This window comes from Apis florea, unplaced genomic scaffold, assembly GCF_048593485.1.
Source record: "Apis florea isolate Af1SG1 unplaced genomic scaffold, ASM4859348v1 contig_3496_pilon, whole genome shotgun sequence".
In the NCBI taxonomy this organism is placed as follows: Eukaryota; Metazoa; Arthropoda; class Insecta; order Hymenoptera; family Apidae; genus Apis; species Apis florea.
This window is the reverse complement of record NW_028256773.1, coordinates 7,417,485-7,443,466: the sequence shown is the minus strand read 5'-3', so window position 1 is coordinate 7,443,466 and position 25,982 is coordinate 7,417,485. Positions and strand designations below refer to the sequence as shown.

The window sequence follows — 25,982 nt, the reverse complement described above, 5'->3', positions numbered from 1 at the left end:
AATTTTAAAGAATTAGAATTAAGATAATATAGAATAATATAGATAATTGTGTAAAATATTGATTTTGATGAATCTGAATATATTATTACTTAAATTATTAAAGTTAATCTAAGCACCATTAATTTCAGGAAAAATTTCAATTAAATTTATTTAGGTTAAGATTACTATATTCTAGCATATATAATTAATGATGATACAAGAATATAAAGAAACAGATATCTAATTTAAATCTATATTGTAGAAAAATTTATATTGAAGAACATTAAATTTTATAATATTTAAATATACTAAAATAAATTTATAATTATTAAAGAATAGAGTTAATGAATTAAAATTATGAATAATAATTATGTTGATTGTGATTTTATTATATTTTTTCTTCAGCGACTTGAAGTTACGTGAGATAGAATATTATAATTATAACTATATTAAATTCTTTGTTTTTCAATTAATTATAATATAATAATGCAAATTTAACATTGTATATTTTATAAATTATATAATAAAAATAGAATTGATTTTCATTTTTTTGTTTCAGTATTATAAATAGTGAAAGCAAATATCTTGTATACAAAATGTACAATGATTCGTATGTTCGTAAATATATGATACATCATATATAGATTTTATATTAAATGATATCAAAATTATTGATTCGTACGTAAGTACTATGTATATAATTAAATGTGTATGTATATGTCACATAATTCCAAAATATGATTAATATTTAAATATAATATATATAATACATATTTTATAATATATGGTTATATGTTTACATTACATATAAATATATATTTTATTGCATTATATGTAAATATATCTTTTATATTATTTTTAATATATACTTTTCAAAACTAAAAATTCTTTAGAAATGATATTATATAATTATAAATTTAAAATTAAAATTTTTATTATATCTATGTCACAATCTTAATTGTAATAAAATAATTTGGTTGATTTTGATTAATTCAAATTGATTTCAAAATTAAAATTATAATTAAGTTTTTAGACAAATTTTGTAATTAAATTTTGAAAAATTAATGATTTTACTAAATATAGTAGGTAAGTATGCGTCATTTTATAGGGAAAATAGAGATTTCCTTATGAAGGTACATATCTAATAAACATGGCGACTGCCAAGTGACAACGCGTTTTGCTGTATTAATTGCTTTTCAATTTTGAGTTTATTATATGATTATATCTAGCAAGTAATTTACAAAATAAGACAATTTCCTATTTTATTTCGAAGGAACATAGCAATATTAAATAATAAAATAATTTTTTGAACAAAATCGTCGTATTGAAACAAGTTTGTACGTGTGTTAAAATTAAGACAGTTTATTGGATTAATTTTTATATATAATTTAGTGGCTTTTAGATATTTTCATATACAAATTTCTATTAGCTATTTAATTTTTTTTTAAAAAATATAGAAAAAATCTTTTTACAAATAGTTATATTTTTTATATTTACAACGTATCATTGTAACTTTCGCAAATATTCAATGAATTTATATAATAATAATAAATCATAATAAACTTTTATAAAGTCTATATATTATAGTAATAATATTATAGTTACAATTTATTTCTATATAATATAAATTTTAATTATATATATAATAATATCATTATTTTAAGAAAAAAGATTTAATTAAAAAAATTTAATAAATAAATAATATATTTATAAACAAGAATTAATTGAAAGATTTATTATTTATAGTATATATTTATTTTTGGTAATGTGTGTTTCTTATTTATAAAACATTATTTTTAAAAGAAAATATTTATAATTTAATAATTAATGGTTTAATAATGTAATTCTTTTACAGAAAAGAAGAGAATATTTAGACTGAATAAAAATGCCTACACAAACAACAGAAAATGATGATATTCGAGTGAAAATTGTTTATAATGGGTAATACGAATGATTTATATGAAATTTTAATTTAATAAATTAGTTTTATATGTAATAATAACATAAATTGTTATATATTTAAGAATATAAACATATAAAATTGTTTCATGTAAAAGTTAGTTAATACATAAACATTTAATAATAATTAATAATTTACTATCATCCTTAGATATTTATTACAATTGAAAAATTTATGTAGTTGTACTTTTAATGTTAAATTATAAAAAGAACATCTAACGATAAAAATATTATTCGTTTTGAAAATATAGTTAAATTGCTTATAAAATTTTATTTCTATGATTGATTTATTTTCAATTTTATGAAAATAATTTTAATTTTTAAAAATTGAGTTTAAATGATAAAATTTATATTTTATTAAAATATTTATATTACTTAATGTTTTTCTCATAAATAACAAGTGAAAAGAATAAAAATGAGAAAGCTTTAATATTTTTTATATGCAATACAATGAATATTTTTTTAAACATGTCATGTCTTGAATAATTTTGAAATTATAAATGTTTTTAAATTGATAATTCTAATATTTTTTATATTATAATATATATTATATGAAAATAGTTACAAAACAATTTTAATAATATATAATAATAATGTAATAAAAAATAATAAAGCAAGAAATTAAATTATTAATTAAATTATTTAAAACTAAATAATTTTATAAAATAGAAATATAAATTTTTATTATTCTTTAATTTTTTTATTATTCTCTTTTTTTAATTTCACATATATAAATATAATAATAAGAAGAAAATTAAATATATTATTTAAATTGTTAAGAAATCTCATAAGATTATAATGACTTGTGTTTGTATTAGGGAAGTGCAGATTACGTATATCACTCCTGGCATTTCAGTAGACACTTTACGAGAAGAAATGCGTACAATATGTGGATTTGGTACTGCAGGACCAGATCAATTTACAATGAAATGGGTTGATGATGAAGGAGATCCATGTAGAATTGCTTCTCAACATGAATTGGATGAAGCATTACGTCTTTATGAATTAGAAAAGGATACTGAAATTACTATACATGGTAAGTATTTATATATTTATAAATATGTATTAAAAAAATAAATGTTTTTATATATATTTGAATGTATGAATGGATTAGAATAATTATTTGATACATATATATACCTTTTATACTCCTATTTTTTTATTATTTTGACAAATTTAAAAATATTACAAATTCTTTTTGCATTTGAATGAAATATTTATGTATATTTATATAGATATAAATGATATAAATATAAATGAAACATATAAACATTTTTAAAACAAAAATGTAATTTATATATCTATGATAAATATCTTTATATTTACAGTTTAATTAATATTAACTGATTTTATAATTTATAATATAATTTATAATATATATATTATTATATATTATAATTATTGAAAAATATATTTTCAAAACGAATAATTATTATTAAAGAAATTTAATCAAAAATTTGATGAAAAATTTTTTTATTTAAAAATCATTTACTAAGATTTATTTTAAGATTTTTAATCTTATAATAAAAATTTTTAAAATATATGATAAATAATATATCAGATTAATGTAATCTAAGTATAATAGTTTTCAACTTACATTAATATTAATTAATTTTATTATTATTATTTATTTTTATTGATTGATATTTAATATATAGATATAAATTTGTTATTTATATAAAAATTGATTTTCGTAAAATTAAGAAATTATTATTTATATATTAATGTTTATTATATATATTAATATATATAATTAACATTATATTAATTATTTTTAATAACATCTTTCTATTCCATATATTTTATAATTTTTTTCATGAAATATTATCTGTTCATAATTTGTGCGTTTTCTAAAACATTACACATTATTGCGTATTATATTGCAATGACATGCATTGTGAGTTTAATTTAACTGATTAATTAGATTAAATATATTATTATTTATTTTTGTATTATTTTCTTTTATCATCGAAATTTTATAAATAATTATAAATGTTTTCATAATAAACGAAAAACATTATTATAATTCGAAAATTATATTTTTTTTATATAAATTCATTCTGTATATCGTATAATTTGTATTTAATAATTATCTTCCATATTATATTAACAAACTCTTCATTTTATTTATTACAAACATTGAAAAAAATAATTTAAAATGCTAGTAAAGAACAACAAAAAAGTATCATTAAAGTTGTGAAAAAAAATAATTAGAATAAAGGAAGTGATATAAAAAGTGACAAAAGTGATAAATAAAAAACGTAAACGCAATAAAAAAGAAACAATAAGAAGAGGGCGCAAATGGAAAAGAATATCGAGAATGAAGTTAAAAAAGAAAAAATAACAAGTGAAGATTATTGAGGATGAGAAAGATTTTAAAATGGAAAGAGAAGAAGCGCGGGAAATGAATAGGAAAGAAAGGAGAAGGATCGGATAAATAGTCAAAGAGAAATCAGTTCTGTTTTTCAGAGTGTGCCTTTATTTTAGCGTTTGCGCATTTCATGGAGTAAAGCGCGTCGGGCGGCGGCGGTAGTTAACGAATCCCGCGGCAGCAGTCGATATTCTTACGCGAACTGATTAGCCACGAAGTTTTCTCGCGCAAGTATACTCAAACTGACTGTTAAAACGCATTTAGACGTGAGAATATAATTAAAGAAACATCTTTAAAAAAAAAATAGAACAATAACAATAATAGTAATAAAAGAAAAAAGGAAACAAGAAACAAAATAAAAACACGAAAGAAAAGAGAAATATAAATCGAAAAAAGGAAATACAAATCGAAAGAAAAAAGAAATAATACGTTGATTAGTTTGAAACATTGATACGATAACAGTATTCCGAGGAGAAGTTTGCCACAGACTATTTCAATGATCGGTGATTTATGTCGAGAGGTTGTGACAGCATACCTTTAACAATCGCTGTTGTCAGTGAAGAGGTTGCAAAAGTGGCGATAAACCAGCATCGATCGCGCTGACTCGTCGCATTCTCAGCCGGGTTTTCCTGCAAGAGGTCGGGCTACGGTAAAAGACGAGGACAGAGAACGGTAAAGGAGTAAGAAGGAGAGAGAGTCTGAGAGAAGATAGCCAGACAGAGTGAGGCAGAGAGAGAGAGAAAGAGAGTGTGCGCACCTACCCGTAGGAAGGAAAGTAGGGAAAACTTGGGGTGGGAGTTAGAGGGTAATAGCGAGCAAAAGACGGGAACCAGTGGTGTACGATTGTTGGTGGACGATATTAGATAGCCAGGATAGAAGACACTCGAGACAAATACGGTTAAATTGCTCGCGAAATGGCGTGGGGATATTGGAGCGCAACGTCAGTTAGCGATCGGGGTCGGTCACCCCGTCGTGACAAGGATAAACAACAGCATCAGACATTGCATCAGCAGCAGCAACAACAACAATATCATCAGACTGAAACGGGAGTTTCACAGGGGATATACGGTGTGCAGCAAGTACAAGGTGAGCTTGCCGATGTCAGCTCCTCCTCTGCTGTCTCTACAGGGCCTGGTGTTAGTGCCGGTGCCGCAGTGGAGGAACCACCCTGCAGTATAATGATACAGGGTGGTTCCTTCTATTCTTATTCGGCGGCTACGGCGGCAGCTGCAGCTGCGGCTGCTGTTGGGCGTAGAATGCCTTCCGCCGTCGAAGGAGGACCTTCTACTTCTTCCACGGGTATACAAGTTTTACCAAGGGATCGACCGATTAAATCAAGTACTAGCACTTATCCACCATCGCCGAGCAGTGATTCGGCCGAATACGAGCAACCGATCGCCGGTTTACGAACCGAATGTTCGCCTCATAACAGTCCTCACGACGATATATTCGCACAGCCTGGCACCTCTTCGTCCAGGATTAAACTTTTATGTGACAAGGGTATCGACGACACATCCGAGGTTGATATTGATGAAGTAACCGCGACGGAGATGATGTACGCGACCGCTAATCGAGCTATAGGGACTAGTACGTGTCGTGTTCATGGACCGTGTAATCCACTGCCGGATTCTGCACCACCTATGCCGCCTCTGATTGACGATACAACCGGATCCTCGGAATTTTGGTTCAACGACATCACCTGGGGTAGGTCTTGACCTAGCTCCTCGCTAAACGTTATTGAATTTCGCCGATTCTGCTGCAACGGAGCACGATATTAGCAAACGCATCTGTTTTTATTATTAGCAATCATATTCTCTCTCTCTCTCTCTCTCTCTCTCTCTCTCTCTCTCTCTCTCTCCCTCTCTCCCCTCCCCTCCCCTCCCCTCTTCCCCCTCTCATTTTCCTATCTGATTTAATACTGCACGTATATAGTTATGGTTTAAATGAATAGTTGAATTTTTTTTTTTACTGTTACGAAATAAATCTTAATTTTACGTGCCGATTCGATTGTTTGAAAAGTGTCGGTGAATATCGATTATGAAAAATGTTGAATATTTTTAATATACAATACAATAGTTAGATAATACGCTTATTTAATTCTCTATGTCGTTGCGTCTTTTCATTTATATCTATATTTATGTTTAATTATTTATTTCCTAATATAGACATATATATATTACATTGTTACATTTTAACAATGTATTTTCGCATTCGAAACTAATGTATTCAAAATATATTTCGAAGTCTTTTTATTTATATTTTTTTTTTCATAAATATTTCTCATAATTAATACTTATTTTATAAAAATATATTTCGATATAATGAAAATTCAAAACAAATTATAACTATGATTGATTCGTATTTTTTCGTATTAATAATTTTTTTTCTATTAAATTAATTATAATTAATTATTATTATCTTTTCTAGAGCGAACTTATTAGAGTTATATTATTATAATTTTATATTTAACGAAAATGAACAAAAAGATGACAAATAATTAATTTTTTATAATTGCGTTAATTGGTAATTTTTAATTTTAAACATTTTCGGCTTTACCTGTTAGAGTTCATTCATTATATAAAGATAATATTTGAAAGATATTTTTTTACATATTAATACAGTTATAGAAGTTTGTATAAAATTTTTTAAACTAAATTATCTAAAATCAACATTAGAATAAAATATTGCGTATGATATTCTTAATTATAAATTTAGGCAAAGAATTTAAAAAAAATTTTAAAATTAAAAAATATTTTATATTATTATATATATTTATATTATATATATATTATATAAATAATATAAAAATTTTATATATAGAAAATAGAATATTTTTCAATTTTAAATATGCGATTATAATTATGCGAAATATATTTTATATTTATTTTATATTTCTATCTATCATAAAGCTTAGACATTAATTAAACACTTATAGTCTGAAATAAATAAAAGTAATAATAAATTAAATAATAAATTCGTTGTCATAACGAAATATTATTGAAATACGAAATAATTTACAAGCACACATAATTAACAAAACACCATATCATAAAAATTATTAGAATCAAAGATGGATCAACTATAAAATAGATAAAATATCAATATCAATTGGTTCGAGTAATTTTTATAATCTTTTTTTTACAAATATTATCCAATTCACTTAATAATTTTATACATTAATATTCGTATTTTACATTTACATTTTACATTGCTTTTACATTTTTGTAAACACATATTTTTATCATTCAACATTTTAATAGCGAGTATAATTTCATGTATACATACGTGCATGTGCTTGTACGCTAGGATATTATTCTCGCTTATTTTATCTCTTTAAATTAGTCCCCTCTCTTCTCTTAATTTTCACTTCACTTCTTTAAAACAGTCCACGTTTCTGTGTGGAAATTATAACTAAGCGAGCTGCAAGAATTTATTTAATTCTTTGGAGAATAGGTTCGATTCGATAGTTTCAAATGATCGATTATTGCGCCCGTCGAAGCGAAATGTAACGGCGGACATTGAAAACAACGTTGCAGATACTCTTGCGTCTACTCAAACCTATGCCGATAAAAGCGATAACAACGATCGCATCAATTGAATTCAATGTTATCCGTTATCGGGTCGTGTTTTATGATCCAAGTTATGGAATAGAACAGTAGGGAATGTACTTTGCGACAAGCGACGACTTTTGAAATCTAATATAGATCGTTATCTCTGTACACGAGTTTTTGGTAGACCGTGAGTACTGGAACACGTTACGTATATAGCACGCGGTATATAGACATCCTAACTTCCAAACACCTTTACTCTGTTCGCTGTGTGAAAGGCAGGCGTAATATTATGACGACGTTATGCGTAGTGCATGATCTATGTTAGTATTAGCATTTATCTCTACATATAACACGAATGTTTGATTTTACTATTTGCGGTTCAAGTCGTGTTTGATGTTTTGTTTAAGCGAATTGATCGTTTGGTTACTTTCGAAACGAAGCTTTATCATGTTCACGCGTCATATACAGATCTTAGAAATATAATAGTATAAATTTCCTTATAATGTTTTAAATTATTTCATAACTCGATTCATTTATCTTTTGCTTTAAATGTATTAGAAATTGTTTAGAAACTTATGAACTATAATGTATTATTATATTACAATTTAAAAATTGAAGATTACATTATTTTATACTTATAAATAAAATTATTAGTTAAAATTATTTTGCTTTTTTAAACTATATTTATATTTATTATTATTTATAATAATATTTTAATAATTATTCGTGTTTTTATTTTTAAAATTTGGTAAATTTTACATATATACATATATAAAATTTTATTCTAATTATTAAAAAAATAAATTTTTTGATAGTACAATAATTTAAATTTCAGTATGATTAAATTAAATCAAATACTTATATATTGAGAAATAATTTTTTTAGAAAAAAAAAAGTATATTATGATTTTGATATCTTATAATTTTTTATTCTATTATTTGTAATTTCTAATTTAAAAATTTTACGATAGTTTTATGAAATATAATATATTTATATATTTATATGGAAAATTTTCGCGTTATGAAATTTTCAGGATATATGTTATATGTTTTACGCTAGGATCAATAAGAAACAAGATGAAATAGGATCACAAAGTGCGACGCATTTAACCCTCGTGATCCTCGTAGCTAGGTCACTTTTGACCCAGTCGACTTAACAGTCGACAATAGAACTAATTAAATGATAAAAATTAAATAAGTTTAGATCTATTGATACGGCTCACTTTTAACCCAATAACTGTACATCGTAGCCCGTAATCCGAGGAGTAAATATGATATTTTTATTTTGTTTAATGCACTTCTTTTAACAAACGTGCATTTAGAAAAATATAAAAATTTAATAATAATAAAAATTTTAATGTGACGAGTTCTTCTGTTTCATAATTGAAGAATATAGAATACATTAAACAACATTGCGCAAGATAATACACATATATAAGTATATTGTATATTCACAGTTTTTAGTTCTAAACTGTGCGAATGGAAAATAATTGCGATATAAAATTTTTCTTTTTATAACATTATTTTATTTATTCAATTAATTTATGTTAAATATAATTTTTGATATAATGATATATAAGATGTGTTTACATTTCATATATTTCTTATTTACGTATATATTTATTTTTTATGCTTCATTTACAATTGTTATTATTATTATTTATAACATTATATTATACAATGAAATATTCTTCAATTGTTAAGATCGTTATTATATAATTCAATATGTTTGTTTTTTAATTTTATTATTCCATTATAACGAATATTTAAATCTGTTAAAAATTTTTCTTTTACTAATTATATTATATTTCATTGTAATATTTAAATATTTCATCAGCATGAAATATCACGATTATGGTACAAAACTGTACCATAAAAGAATAATTAATTTTACTAATACAAGTTAAATATCATTGATGATATTCCCTAGCATGTAATTCACACTTTTAGAAAATTAAATTAACTTAGCCGTTTTAATTAAATTTAAGAATTTTCCTTTTTTTTTTTTTTTATATATATTTATATTTTTTTTATATAAATGTGCTGTATTGTTTTAAATAATAGAAGATAATTTTAAACATTCTCAAACTAAAGTAGATATCTTTCTTCTTATAGATCAAACAAATGTGGCAAAGAAAGTTACGTTAACCGTTGTAAATGTACGTAACTCAAAGCGTAATTAATTTGATCGAAAAAAAAATATATATATATATATATTTAACGAATTAGTTTGAATTGAAATGGATGGATCCCTAGACTGTTTTTGCATGATTGGATACTCGTATTATTCTTTTCGTGCTTCTCAGCCTGATTCTTTGATCGTTTTCACCTCGCTACAATAAATTAGATATTACGTGTATATCAAGTTCATAATTCATCGTTCATTCATCGATTTTTAGGGGGATACGAGTGAAAAATGTCATTTGAAGAAAATTTGTATGCAAAAAAGGAATAGAATGATGTTCGTTGTTAGTTGATGTTCGATCTCAAACTTTGTGTTTATTTTTAATGTTAATGGAAACGAGAGAAGGAAAAGAAGGAAACTAGGAGGAAATAATATGTGAAATTTGTTTCTGTTGTTTCAGTTTTTCCTAACGTGCCACCTGCGCCAGGAATGCCCTGTCAGGGAGAAGACAGTGAGTTTTCATCATCAAAACAAAACATTACATTATTTATATACAATTTTCACGATTCAACGATTTTCAACATTATAGAAATAACTAGCCAGCGAGTTGTTCAATTAATAATAAAGATTTAAGATTTTGCTCACGAAGAAGAGGTGCGAGTAGCCTGGCTATAAATCGTTATAATTTCTCATCGTTGAGAAAAGAGAAAAAGGGAAAATTAACTTAAATGGGCATCGTTCTCTCTCTCTCTCTCTCTCTCTCTCTCTCTCTCTCTCTCTCTCTCTCTTTCCTTTGTCTCGACGCTTATTCTTTTCGAACGTTTTATATTGCTGCATTTAAAATCAAGCAGATTCGTTTTAGTTTCTCACGAAACATGATCGATGATGTTTGCGCGCTTTTATTTTAATTTTTATCATTTACACACAATGAATTTATTACGTGTATGACAACTGATCTTTAATTTATACGATTAAGAATTAATACGACGATTTTTGTGACAAAATATTCTTTTTGATTTTATGAATTCTGAAAGATTTTTCCCTCAAATGAATGATATCATAAAATATCTAATGATAATTTCACTCCCCCTTGCATTGTTTTATTATTTATCAATTCGTAGAATGAAATTTAACAATGGGGCAGGAGAGACAGAATATAGATAGAAAGTTTATCGATGAAAACATATATATATATATATGTTTTGAAATAATGCGATATCAGATCATCATAATCTACACATAAAGAAATTTTTCTTTAGACATCGATGATTTGTCATATGACTAATTAAATCATTGTACAAGATATAAATATATATGTATATACATATATGAACAATTATAAATGGATAATTTTATCGTATCCCTTTTAAAAAAAAAAAGAAAGAGAGGAGAAACACTCCTCGTGTTGCTTAATAACACGTGCCAACTAGAATGTTACAATTTCTTCAAAACACACTTTGCCCATCTTTTTAAAATACATTGTATAAATCAAAGATCAGTTAATATATATATCAACGATCTATCGACAAAATTCAAAGAGAAGAAACGAAAAAACAATGATATAGTATTTTTTGCATATTTCTTGTTTCAAAGTGTCCTCGAGTCCTTGAAGATCGGGATGTTCTTATTGTGTTTACAAAATGCTGTAGCATGTTTTGCCCCTCTCATTATTATTATGGTTTTGTTGAACGGAGGAAGTATGGAGGAGCTTAGGCCAATCACAGTTTTACTGCAGATTTTTCATTGCGGTATTGGAATAGGAAAACATACTCACTATTTTAACTTTAAGGCGGGACACAAGTTTTCTTATTGTAATTATAAACTGGCATTATTGTATCAAAGATATATATATATATATATATTTTAATGGAATGTAAATTGCACGATTCATTCTCGATTTGAATGTTGAAAGCGAAGAAAAAAAGAAATAATGAAAAAAAATCAGGACAGATTTTGAAGATCGATTGTCTGGTTCCTTCGTGATATTTATGTTTTTTCATTTTCCAAAGGAAGCATCTACAGACGCGGCGCACGTAGATGGAGGAAGCTGTACCGAGTGAATGGTCATATATTTCAAGCGAAACGTTTCAATCGGGTAAGCATCATTTCATTCAAGTTATTGCTCCACAATTACCACGTTTTTTCTTTTCCCTTTCTTTTTTTTTGTCTCTCTCTCTCTCTCTTTTCTCTCTCTCTCTCCTTTGTTCCCATTTTTTGGCTCATCACGTATTATTTTTTTTCCATATATTTGCGCCAATCACGCACGTTACGTCATATCACCGTTGTTCCAGACACAACATCATCTTACCCGTGATGGATAGATTCCTGATCAAAGGAACTTGCTGGCTAGTGAACGTTCACGATCATTTTGTAGTAATTTATTCATTGAATGACAATTCTTCGTCAATCATCCGTCCCTTGAATGCTTATGAATGAGAATGTTGTAGGCTCGTGTTGTTTGAATGATTGTAGGTCATTTTCAAAGGTGAATGGTTTAAGAATGTGAAAGTTACTGTTGGTTGAAGTTGGTTGATGATAACTTCACGTGTAAATAGTAAGCTTATTATTTTATTATAAGTTATATAAATTTTTTTTTTTTTTTTTTTTTTTTAGAGAAGAAGAATAATTTATGAGAGTAAGAGTAATTTATATATTATGTGGGCGAGGATAGAATATTTGTAGATATTTTGTGTACAAATAAAATTCGGATATGGATACAGTAAGACTCTCGTATCGTAGCAAGTATGTTGCACAATGACACAAATAATGATGGGATAGCATAATATAATAACGAAATATAATGTGATAATAAAAATTTAAATGTGATAATCGATGTTATGATATTTATATATGTATTTTTTGTACATAAGAATTTTTTTTAAATCAAACGGCGAATACAGAGTCTTACTTCAATTTGATTAAAATTTTGAGAAAATTTTTCATTAATAAATTTTCCAGATATATATTTCGACAAAAAATGCATTTAAAAATTGTGCACAGCTTAAATGTGTTAAATATTGTAAAATTTGTATGAATAGGTTATTCGTTATTAGGTTATTAAATTATCACATGTAATATTGATTGTAATGTTTAATTTCCAGAATTTTCATATATTATTCGTAAAAGAATTTAGAAAATAATAATTTTTAATTTAATCATTTTTGATATATTGATAACAAGTATAATAGATTATTTTCAAACAGGACAAAGATTATATTTTCAATTACATTAATTTAATTCATTCTTATTCTCAAGATTTCGTACGATCGAGTTCTCAAGAATAAATATAAATAATTATTTCTACAATTAATTTCTTCTCTAACTTTCGTAGCGAGCGTTTTGCGCATTCTGCCAAGATCGGATTTGGGGGCTAGGTCGGCAGGGGTTCAAATGCATTCAATGCAAACTTCTGGTACACAAGAAATGCCACAAGGTGGTGCGCAAGCCATGCTTGAGTGTACAACAACAGCAACAACAACAGATGCCAAGCACAGAATCGCAAACGATCGACAGGAACGGCGATCAACAACAGCTTGATTCTGTCCAATGCAGCCCGGTAGCTCATCTCGAGGATGAGATCTCAGAATCGGCAATTATCGAGGAGCATTCACGAAATCGTAAGAACATTCGGATATTTATCCGAAAAATTTTGAAAAGAAAATAATATTTAATCAATTGCTTTTTATAAACCATTAATTATAAAAAGAAAAAAAAAATTAAAAATTATCAATTAATTATAAAAAAGGAGAATCATAAAATTCGATAGTGTTGTGTTACTTTTGTTATTCAAAAAATATTGGATTGAATATGAAATATAATTAAAAATATGATTAAATCGATGTTCTAAATTAAAATATGTTTTGTAGGAACGGGAAGTGAAGAAAGGGAGGAATTGCCACTGGATACGTTAAACGATGCAGATAATTCAAATGATATGCAGAGGCAATACTCGTTAAATGATTTCGAACTGATTAGGGTAATCGGTCGTGGTTCCTACGCGAAAGTTTTGATGGTAGAATTAAAACGTACAAAAAGGATTTATGCAATGAAAGTAATTAAAAAAGCCTTGGTAACGGACGACGAGGACATCGATTGGGTTCAAACGGAGAAACACGTGTTCGAAACCGCCTCGAATCATCCTTTCCTTGTGGGACTTCACTCATGCTTTCAGACGCCTTCTCGTCTGTTCTTCGTGATCGAGTTCGTACGCGGCGGAGATTTGATGTTCCATATGCAGAGACAACGCCGTCTTCCTGAAGAGCATGCTCGATTTTATGCAGCTGAAATCAGTCTTGCTTTAAACTTTTTACACGAGAAAGGTAAAAGAATAAAAGAAATAATATCTTTGAAAAGAACGAAAGATAATTATTCTATCAAACGTAAAATGATAAAAATACGTAGTAAAATGAAAATATATTGATTCATAATTTTTTGTATAGGTATCATATACAGAGATTTAAAATTGGATAATGTGTTGCTTGATCACGAAGGACACGTAAAATTAACCGATTACGGAATGTGTAAGGAAGGCGTTAGAGAGGGTGACACAACCGCCACATTTTGTGGCACTCCGAATTACATTGCACCCGAAATATTGAGGGGTGAAGATTATAGCTTCTCTGTAGATTGGTGGGCGCTTGGTGTACTTCTGTATGAAATGCTTGCAGGTCGTAGCCCGTTCGATATCGCGGGCGCATCAGAAAATCCAGATCAAAATACCGAAGATTATCTATTTCAAGTTATTTTACAAAAGACAATTCGTATACCAAGATCATTATCGGTCAAAGCAGCATCAGTTCTTAAAGGTTTCCTCTGCAAAGATCCAAATGAAAGATTAGGCTGTGGCAAGAGGCCAACTGCTTTTCTTGATATTGTTGCCCATCCCTTCTTCAAAGCCATAGATTGGGAAATGGTAATTCTTCTCTAATTATATATAAAATATTTAGAATGTATTTTAATATAAAATACATAGTTGATGAATGATATAATAAGAAGAGATAAGAATTGTAAGAAGTTATTTAATGCTTATAATGCTTTTGTAATATGCAATGTAACTAAAAAAAATTAAATTGAATCTTTTTGCTTGTTATCATTATAGAAGCTTATAGTATCATATAATATATCATATAAGAAGCTTAAGTATTTTGTTATATTTTATTGAATAATTATTATTTAATATGATAAAAAGATATTTTAATTAGCCAAGATATATATTTCGTATTAATAAATATTATTAATAAATTTTCAGTTGGAACAAAAACAAGTAACACCACCGTACAAACCAAGATTAGATTCTGATCGTGATTTAGCCAATTTCCCACCAGAATTTACAGATGAACCAGTACATTTAACACCAGATGATCCGTAAGTTTTATTAAAAAAATTTATTAATTTATTTTTATATTTTAAAAGATTAAATAAACAAATAAAATGTTAAATAATTATTTTTAATTAAATTTAAAATTATTGAAATACAAATTGTTTCTTGAAAATATACACAATATACAGTTTAATTTTATTAAATTTTTTTAAGTAAAACAAATTTACTACAAATATTAATTTTTAATTTCAATTCAGATGAATCTTATATTTACTTTATACAAGATTTGTCAACTAGTTTAATAATTTAATTTAATTATTTAGTTTTTCTGAAAAAATTGTTAGTAATTTGAAATATCTTATTTAAAGTTTTTCATTATAAGTTACTACTATATTTATAAAATTCTTTAAATCTTTAATTTTTTAAATTTATTTTTTTCCTAAACTATATAAATAAAATAAATATATTTCCCTAATAAAATTGAGAAAATAATTATGTAATTTACGAAAACGATAAATATTTTCCAGGAGAGTGATCGACAAGATCGATCAAAGTGAATTCGAGGGCTTCGAATATGTGAACCCGTTACTTATGTCTTTGGAAGACTGCGTGTGACAAGAACCGCTTGTTATTGTGCCACGTCACACTCAAAATCAGCAACAATTACATTCGTGTTATATGTATGAATTACAAGATAAATTTGCGAAACTCCGAATCGATCCCCTTTTAAATATCAGCTCAAGAAATCGAGGTTATCATAACAATGTTTTTTTAATGACATATTCTGAAGAGAATGAGAACGACAATAATTATAACGAATATCGGTTATCACCACCTTTTCCATTTCGATACGAAAATCCGATATGCTCCAGTTCTCTAAGTATCACAGACGTGACGTACGGCTTTAGCAATAATAATGAGATCATTAGTAACTATGATGAACACAATTATGACGATGAGAAAGATGAAAGTCCAAAGAAAGGACTCTTAAAGCAAATGTTTTGCCTTCCATTAAATTAAGCTAAATAAGGCTTATTTAATATTACGAGATTGCCTCTAATCAATAGTTAATATAAATTTTGTAGATTGCAAAAGATTTGTAACCTGCAACGGTGTTAAAGTTTACAGAATCCTTGTATTAAGTATTGGACGAAAAAGTATTTAATTTGCGCCACATATTATACATGAATCGTGTTGAACTCTTCTTTCACATGGTGCTGCAACTTAAACGTATTAATGGGTATTATTTCCAGCTATTTTTAGAAGAGAAATTAATTAAAATGGAAAATGTACCTGACTGCTTTGATTATTCTCGTAGATAATATGTCATTCCATTGCGCAGTCGTTCTATTAATATTTACAAGCATTGTACGATCTACTATATTGCTTGCATGAATGTATTCACTAAAAAAACCATAGCAACAAAATATTTCTAACGAACTTATATCTATTTAAAAAAAAATATTGTATATTATAGATTAATTACGTTTGAAAAAAATACTATACATATATAGTATTTTAAATATATATATATATGTATATGTATATGTATATGTATATGATATATATATATATATATATATATATATATATATATATAGCAAAAGTAGGTATACAGTTTCTAAAAAAACTAATTTTGTTTTGTACATTTTTTTTCTTTTATAAATATATATATGAACAATTTAAAACTATGATATATTAGTGAAAAACTTTTAAAAAGAAACTGTTGATCACAATGTATATTATATTAAAAAAAAAAAAAAAAAGAAATTATAATCACATCACAATATAGTATTATACATTTTATCGGATATTTTTTTTTGTCAAGGATGTGAAAGATATACAGTAAATGACTTTGGTATAAAGATTTTTCTTACAAATAAAATTATATATCGTATTTAATTTGTTAGTCTACTTTTAATTGAAATATATATGTGCGAACAACGTTATATTTCGTTACTTTACTATAATTTATTTAAATTATGAAAATTAATATCATAAAATGTTAAAATTGCACAAAATGATAAATATTTTTTTGCATTTTAAGTAATCTAATTTCATTAAATTAAAATGAAATTAGTAATTCTAAATTTTCCAATCTCTACTACTTATTACTTCCATATTTTTAATAGAAATTACATATTGTTTTTATAAATCTATATTCATAATGATGTAAAATAAAAGTCTTCCACTGCCATTTTTTTTTTATATTTATTGCAATTTATCACTTTCATAAGAGAACAAATTCAATATGTATTGCTATTTTGTTAACACTTCTTAAAACGCATTTGTGAAATATAATAAACAAGATTAAAAACTAAATAAAATTAATTTTTAATTAATAAATGATTTTGTGCAATTTTGCATTATTACTTTATATTTTAAAAATACTTAATCATTTTTTATTAATATATTGATTAACTTTTTATTTTTAATTTTTTTTTTTATTTATACATTATACCAAAATTATTTACTGCTGATAATTGTTCGCTCCTGTGATTATTATTATTATTATATATATATATATAAAGAGACGTTAAAATATCTTGGAAAAAATAGAGGATTATGAAAATTTAATATAAAAATTAAGATAATCTAAAAGGAATTTAGAATAAGGACACACACGAAAATGAAATTACAAAAATTATATAAAAAAGTTATATAAAAAACGTTTCAAAAATAATTAATAATTTTTCTTAAATTCAAACATGCCAGATATGTATACTATATTATGCAGAGTGAGACATTTTGATTCTTATAAATTTCAATTAAGATAATTAAATTGAATTAATTAAATTAAAATAAAAATTTTATGTTGAACAATGTGAATTGTTCTTATTTCTAAAAATATAATGTTTATTTTTTATTTAAATTAAAGGAATTCATCATTGATATATCTATAATAGATATATAACAAAAACAATTATATTACTTTGTTTTTTCTGAATTTATTATAACGAAATTAAATTATCTCTGCATCTAATATTCTTCTTTCGCAATATCACCTTTCATTATGTTTATTTTAAGAATAATAACATATATTTTATCCATATTATTTCAATATTGCAAATATTGTAATCAGTGTCTTCATATATATATCATATGGATATCTATTTATTATATAATTAAAAAATCAATTATTTATAGTATAATAACGCTTAATAAGAATTTTAATAATTAAATAATTCAGATTATTTTTTGTAATGATTAAAATATTCAATTAAACAAGTGATTTATATAATTCAAAAAAGAAAAAGATATAATATTATAAGTAGATTTTAACTAACATAATTTAATGATATATGTATATTTTTTTAATAAAGAATGCAATAATTAGGAAAACACATCTGTAGATTTTAACTATTAAAATTTTAATTTTATAAATTCTAATTATTTTATTTAATCACATATTAAGTTACGAATGTAGAAAATGAATAGTTTTACTTTACTTGAATAGTTTTTTTTCTAAATAGTATAAAAATACAAATAAATTTAAATTTCATAATCTTTTGCATGACTTATATTTTTATATTAAGTTTATAATTTTTATTTACTAATATTAAAATGTAATTATAATAATTCAGTAAGCTTAAATTATTTTTAATATAATTAATTATTGAACAGTAACTATTTTAACAAATATAATTCCAAATATTATTTTATAATTAAATGTATGTATAATTAAATAACAATATTTTATTCGTAAATAATATTTTTTATCATAGAAAAATGCATATTACTTTAGTATTTATTATAATAATATGTTAATAATCATTATACTTATAAATTATATTTTATCGCTATTTTATCCTATTATTCAAATTGCTTTTTTTTTTTAATAAACTTGAATGATTTAACAAATTTTATTACTATTTATACTTATACTATTTATATTATTTTAAAAATATATATCTATTCGCATAAAAATAAAACATATCAATAAAAATTTTAAAAACAAAAATTTCTTACATATGATAATGAAATGTACAATGTATACTTCATTAAATATATATTTGCATATTCAATGAAAATCAAAATATATCTCAAGGTTAATATTTTATGTAAAATAAAAACAAATTTTACGTGTTTATATAACTGGTATTAATTATTTTATTAATTATTCAATATTATAAATTTAAATTTTTTTAATTATCATTTTACATTTTTTTACATTTAAAGTATAACAATATATAAATGCTAATTTTATAAAGAGAAATGAGATGTAATAAGCGTTATTAATAATATAATTTTATTGTTTATATTTTAAGTGCCTCGCCCTGTATACTAAATGTATATATATTTATGCATGTAAATAATTTAAAAAGATATTATATTTCATTTAAGTGTTTCATTTTAAATATTGTAACTATTTTGTAAGGTAATATTATCATTATTATTACTTTGTATTATTATTAATCAAATTAATAGCAAATTATTTTTTTTTGCAATTTTGTTGTTGAAACAAAGTTTAATCAGAAATAAAAATTGTTACTTATTACTTTTCACATTGCAATTATTTATATTTTATCTATAATTAATTTTTTAATAATTTGGTTAATATTTTGTTTCACAACAAAAATTCTTTTTCGTGTGTTAGAAAATGTTCCATACGGCAGTTCCGAAGAATTAAAAAAAAAAAAAAAATATATTAAACAATGATGGCTTTTGCTGCAAATAAAGACTATGAAAATAAAATTATAGAACTATGTTATTTAAATATTCTATTGTTAGCGCTCAAAGTGAAAAGAGAATGCTTGTTATCATTTATAATATATATGTATATGTATATATTATGAGAGGAATTTTACAACGTATGCCTTGTTGTTCAAAACTCAGTTTTCTATCGTGCTGAAATCATTTTTGGCCAAAAAACGAGTTTGTACTCTGATGTAATTATTAATCTGAATTAATAACATTCGAAAAGTATTTGATGGTCGATTATAAAATATTAATTATATAATCAGAATAACAGATATTGTGTAGTAAATTTTGTTTTTAAGTGATAAAGTGATCAAATAATTAATTATATAATTTAAATTAAAATGAAAGTTTTGCATAGTACGCTTTGTTTATAACAAAAAATATAAATAAGTAAATCAAACACAAATAAATAGAAGTGAATTAATTTCTTTCATTATTGAATATTGAATGAATGGCTGATAAATCAATTTAAATAATTCCTTTCATTTTTATAACGATAATTATAACGATATTTAATAATAACACTAATAATTTATTAACCCTTATTTTAAATTGTATTGAAATGTTATTATTTATGACAATATCTTAATATGATTTTTATAAATTTTAACTTATATTAATATTAACTTACTTTTCGTAGAATCTAAATGTTATCATTTATCCAACATGCATATACTGTATAAATAAATTTTAATAATATAATTTTAAATCGTGCATTGTTAACTCATATTATTCAAATAATATTGAATATTTGAGTTTTTGAGAATTATGAATAAAATATCTTAAAAATGGAACTTATTTATATTCTTTTAAAGAAAATAACAATAGAAATATTAGAGTTATATATTACAATCGAAATTTTTAAAATTAAATATTTCAATGTTTAGTTTTATATATATATTTTTTTTTTTTTCAATCTAATTGATCTTTCTGATTGTTAACTCATTCGGTTATTGTTATTTTCGATACTTTTATATTTAATATTATATCATATTAACATTGACATTACATTTTTTAATATTAATAATAAAATTTTTTCTGAAAAATTTTCGAAAACGAAAATTATTAAAAATATATCATTTTTTTCTTTCTTCATCAAGTAGTTTAGTCATAAAGAACCAATAAATCTAATGTAGGTTTAAATACGACTGACATCGCAGACGGTGCCCACAAAAAATCATAATGAGAGAACGATTTAATAGATATTTCTTTATGAAATACGAGATTATGAAGTTTAGTTTTCAAAAGACTAACATCCTAAAAAAGAAATGAAACTTTTTTTTTAAATATTATTCAAAAATAATAAATATTTAAATTACGTATATATATCATGAATGTTTGTTATATAAAATAATTTTATTACCGGTTTCGTTGCAATTATATCATCGACACTGCTGAAAAAAGCAATTGGTGCAATTATTTTGTCCAATTTATATTCTGGTGGTTGTACAGAATTGTACATTCGATAATTTTTTTCGTCGTTACCATAATCAAATTGTCGAAAATTGCCTAAAATCAATAATTATTAATTTTTTAATTATCGTTATCGTTATTTATAACTATATAAATATCTACCTGGATATATGTATCCTTGACTAAAATGAACTAATTCTTTCCAGGAAGCACCTGCCGGAATGTCATTCATAATCGATGCTAAATCTGTCTAAATTTGAAAAATATATTATATAAACGTACAAATTTGTTTTTTTTTTAATATAATAACTTAAAGTATACAATTTAATTCATATTAATTTGAAAATTATTCTGTAATGTGTAAAAGATAAAAATAAATTTTGGAAATTTTTTCCAAAATTCAATTTAAATCAATTAATCATTAATTTTTTTAATTCATATTCACGTGAAAAGTTTAACTTTATTTCTTTTTAAAACGCTGGAATAATTTATCCAAATAATAATTTTATTAAATCTTTTAATGATGTTCCATCTTTTTTTTTTTTTTATAAAAAAATATAAGAGAAGATCAATCGAGTTTTTCTTACCGCATTTACGCTTGTCCGATTAAAACCAGCGAACGAGAATATCATGTTCTGGATAAAGAATTTGATCGATATATCTTGATAATTATCTTCAAATATAGATTTTGAATATATTTCAGAATAACCCAAATCTTCACTTATTTGCTGCAATGTAAATAAATTTTTTTGCATTTACTGTAAAAATAAACTTCTCATAACTTTCAGTCGTGAGGGCAGGGAAATTTTTCCAGGATAATATAATTTTATTATTTTCAAGAAAAAAATTTACGTATACTTGGTCGTTTTAATGAGTCAAAGTATAACACTGATAAAGAAAAAGTATAGCATCGTGAATAATGATACACATGGTCAACAGATTGTAAAATCTTAATTATCTACACTACACTGTAAAACGAGCAGAACGAGTAAAAAGTAGGACGAGTACTGTAAACGCTTTAAAAAACAAACGATTATTATTATTTCAAATATTTAAACTGAGTCCCTCCGTTCTGATAATTTATGCCTTCTTTTTTAATTTATCTTTACATTTTTCAAAGGAAAAGAACCATGCCATATTTTATGTAAAACTAATACAAATCATTCTTCGATATTAAATATCTAAAAGAATACAATTTTTGAACAACTTACCACGGTCAAGTATAATAATTTAACAAGTATTATAATCGGTCCGCGTAAATTGCCGGTAAAGGCTACAGGCGCAAGGCTAATCATTAGCTTAATTTTTGCGTTGTAATCTGGTTTTTGGGACATTGTCACCCAAAATTGGGTAGTTCCTTGGGAATGACCGATATAAAAAATTTGTTCACAATTCGTTTGATTGATTATGTAATCGATCGTTGCCGGAACATCGTACATACCGAGTTCGTGGTAACTGAAATAAAAAAGAAAAAGAAAAAAAAAAAGATACCGAATACATTAATGAGTAAAACAGGATAAAAAAAGAAAAAAAAAAAAAAGGAATTAAAATTTTGCCTCGTATACCTAAAATTCCAAAAATGTCGGTCGGTTGGCAACAACGAAATATGACTTTTTGAATAAACGTTTCCTCTGTTATTTCCAAGCCATACATCGTATCCCGCATCTACTAACATGTATGCTGGAAACATGCATTCCATATAAATTACATTGAATTGTAATTTATTTTAAAATTTTTATTTTAAAAATAGAGATCGAATTTTTTATTTAGAATTGAAAAATGTCAGTTATAATTTCTTTTTAAATTAATCTTATAGCTGAAGAATTCATCAGTTTTATATTTTAATCGTTATCGTTGTGAATGAAATATTTAAAAAAATTTTTTTTTTTATTTTTTACAGAATTTATAAAAATGCCAGAAATATCGAGGTTTGAAAACGATCAAGATTGCGTATAGTCGCGATAAAACATCGAAATAATTACAATGTACTTAAACTTTATTTATGTCAGGGATGTAATTTTTTAACCAGTTTTTACAACTAAAGATGACATCGTAAGATAAACTAAAAAGTACGAATTTAGTAATAACTTTCATGATTATACAACAATGGTGCAAAAAGAAAAACGTAGAAAGAATATACATGGAAAAATTAATTAAACATAATTGTTATATACGAAGTTTTAAAATGTAATTAGAAAGAAAATTAGAAAATAGTTATGTGAAATATATTTTGATATTGTGTTCAGATTATGATATAGATACGTATATCTATATAAAATTTGAATTTCTTTAAAAATTATCTCTTTATTATTTTATATTTTATAATTTATTATTTTACTTTTTTAATTACAGTTAATTTTATATGTTTATTATTAATGTACGATTTATTTTTTATTATTATCATTAAGTTAATATAAAATCATAATTTATATATAATTTATATATAAAAGATTTAATATTTCATATTAATATTAATAATCGAATTAATTAAAATTATATTTATTAATTCCTCTTATTAATGTGATTTCTTATGTTTATAAGATACGTAAATTTTTATAAATTTTCTAATAACTTTCCAAACTAAACTTAACACAAAAAATTTCTACTTGCATTTCAAATTATCAAGAAGAAAGAAAAAATTACATAAGTCATTAAATTATACAATTCAATTACGTTACGTTATTCTTATTTTGTCTTAACACATAGAATCGATCTTTTATGATTTTTTATTTTATTTATTTTTTTTATAAGATCTTATAAAATTGCAATAAATTGCAATTAATTGGAATATTTGGAATTACAGAACAAATATAATTTTTCGAAATATCTTACAACAAATTTATATTGGAAAAAAATGTCGTAATACTCGTATCAATTCGATTATATGTATACATATAAAAGAAAAAAAATTTTAAACTTTAAATTTTTGTTAAAAAATAATGTCAAAATCTGATTTTTTTTAAAAATATATTATTCTTTAATATCACATTAAAATTAATATTAAATTAATATACGAAACTATATTAATTAAAATTACGTAATGATCTTCCTGGTCCCATAAGGATCCAATCCGCAGAACTGCCCACTAATCCATGCTGAATTAAAACTGGCTGTTTCCCGTTGTTAAAATTCCTTTGATCATTGGTACGTCCGTATGGAAGTCTATGAATTTCCAGAATATAACCATCTTCTGTCACGACATTATGAATTTCCACCTGATACCCATGGCTTTTTATCAATTCTGGCTGTTCAATAAAAATAACAGTCTATATTCATTATTTTAATTTAATTTACTTTTTTAAAATTTTTTCTATAGAACTGCAAGTCTTACGATTAAATATATATCTATCTTATAAAATATAATAAATATTGAATTTATTATTCTAAATAATAATTAAAAAAAATATGAAAAATGTTAAAAAATATAAATGAAAATTGCAAAGATATAAGAATATATTAAACTTACGGTTGTAATACGATTTGATACATAAGTTGTTTTTGCCAAAAGAAAATTTAAAATAAGAAATTGCGATACTATAAGACCATAGAACGACATGATGTTATATGTGAAATGTATCAATGAAATTAAGAGCGTGAATATTTTATATATAAGAGAAGACTATTTCGCGGTAGATGATAAAAGATATTTACAGTGCATATTTCATTTTACTTTTTGTTGTCTCAACCTTTAACAAATATAAAATTATACCAAAATTATACTGTGTAAGTGAAAAGTAGGTCTGATAGGGGATTATTGTTCTGTTCGCGGGAAATTCTTATCGTGTAATGATTTTCCCATCTTGTTTCACGCATCTGAAATTGAGAATTTCAATGTAGTAGAGGATTCTAACGAATAATAACGAATAGTTTTGTATCCTTGTAGATAATGTTAATGCATTTTTTATGACTCATTTTGGTGATCTTTCTTTATGTTCATTTATAAAAATTGATGTTATTTTAAATCAATGTTTCTTACTTATATGTATGTAAATACGATACGATGTGTATTTGTAGTAATTAATAATTAAAAATATGTTTATTTTTCTAATTTTCATTAAATTAATCAAAATATTTCAATATGTTTGTTTAAGTTTTAATTATTTAAATATTGTTAAATTATTATTGAAATCTTTATGTTAATTCTATTAATTGGATATAATTAAATCTGAATTTATTAACATCACTTCATAAAGAGTAATCATAAAAACATTCTATTAAAAAAATCTACAGAGTTTAATAAATTTAATAAAATCACTTCTTGAGGTTTATATTTATATTTATTTTATATAAATATAAAATATTTATCAGCAATTAAAAAATAAATAACAATTAATAAATATTGTATATAAAAAATTATTGTCTTCAATCTGTTAAAATTATCATATATATATATATATATATATATATAATTCAATTATTATATAAAATTATTAGAAAAAATTTCTAGATTAAATATTAAATATTCTATTAAATATTAAATATCTTATTAAATAAATTAAATTTTATTAAATATTTCCAAAACAATTTTCTTAATTTAGAAATATTTTTTCTTTTTATATGATTC

At 24.1% G+C, this 25,982-nt stretch overlaps 3 protein-coding genes across 6 annotated transcripts; 2 read left to right on the top strand and 1 right to left on the bottom strand.

Annotated features, from left to right (window-relative positions):
• The first annotated feature begins 366 nt into the window (after positions 1 to 366).
• Positions 367 to 16,019, top strand: aPKC (protein kinase C iota type). 4 transcript variants are annotated; one of them, XM_086913614.1, is made up of 10 exons: positions 367 to 661; positions 1,835 to 1,920; positions 2,757 to 2,974; positions 10,445 to 10,495; positions 11,994 to 12,079; positions 13,316 to 13,601; positions 13,851 to 14,303; positions 14,424 to 14,896; positions 15,233 to 15,348; positions 15,832 to 16,019. In XM_086913614.1, exons 2-10 carry the CDS (start codon positions 1,865 to 1,867, stop codon positions 15,917 to 15,919), a joined length of 1,827 nt encoding a protein of 608 aa, XP_086769740.1. In that variant the 5' UTR covers positions 367 to 661; positions 1,835 to 1,864; the 3' UTR covers positions 15,920 to 16,019. The 4 variants fall into 4 exon arrangements, with proteins under 4 accessions (XP_086769740.1, XP_086769739.1, XP_086769741.1 ...); XM_086913613.1 differs by lacking the exon at positions 367 to 661 and adding an exon at positions 1,103 to 1,316; XM_086913615.1 differs by lacking the exon at positions 367 to 661 and adding an exon at positions 1,115 to 1,211.
• LOC147656845 (uncharacterized) lies at positions 15,983 to 16,596 on the top strand. Its single transcript, XM_086913618.1, has one exon. It carries the CDS (start codon positions 15,983 to 15,985, stop codon positions 16,322 to 16,324), a length of 342 nt encoding a protein of 113 aa, XP_086769744.1. The 3' UTR covers positions 16,325 to 16,596.
• Positions 16,597 to 20,415: 3,819 nt separating this feature from the next.
• LOC100869375 (gastric triacylglycerol lipase) lies at positions 20,416 to 25,231 on the bottom strand. The gene is made up of 8 exons (XM_086913611.1): positions 24,885 to 25,231; positions 24,456 to 24,663; positions 22,984 to 23,098; positions 22,630 to 22,873; positions 22,006 to 22,146; positions 21,581 to 21,668; positions 21,369 to 21,514; positions 20,416 to 21,262 (listed from the first exon to the last, which is right to left on the bottom strand). Exons 1-8 carry the CDS (start codon positions 24,972 to 24,974, stop codon positions 21,110 to 21,112), a joined length of 1,185 nt encoding a protein of 394 aa, XP_086769737.1. The 5' UTR covers positions 24,975 to 25,231; the 3' UTR covers positions 20,416 to 21,109.
• Positions 25,232 to 25,982: the final 751 nt, after the last annotated feature.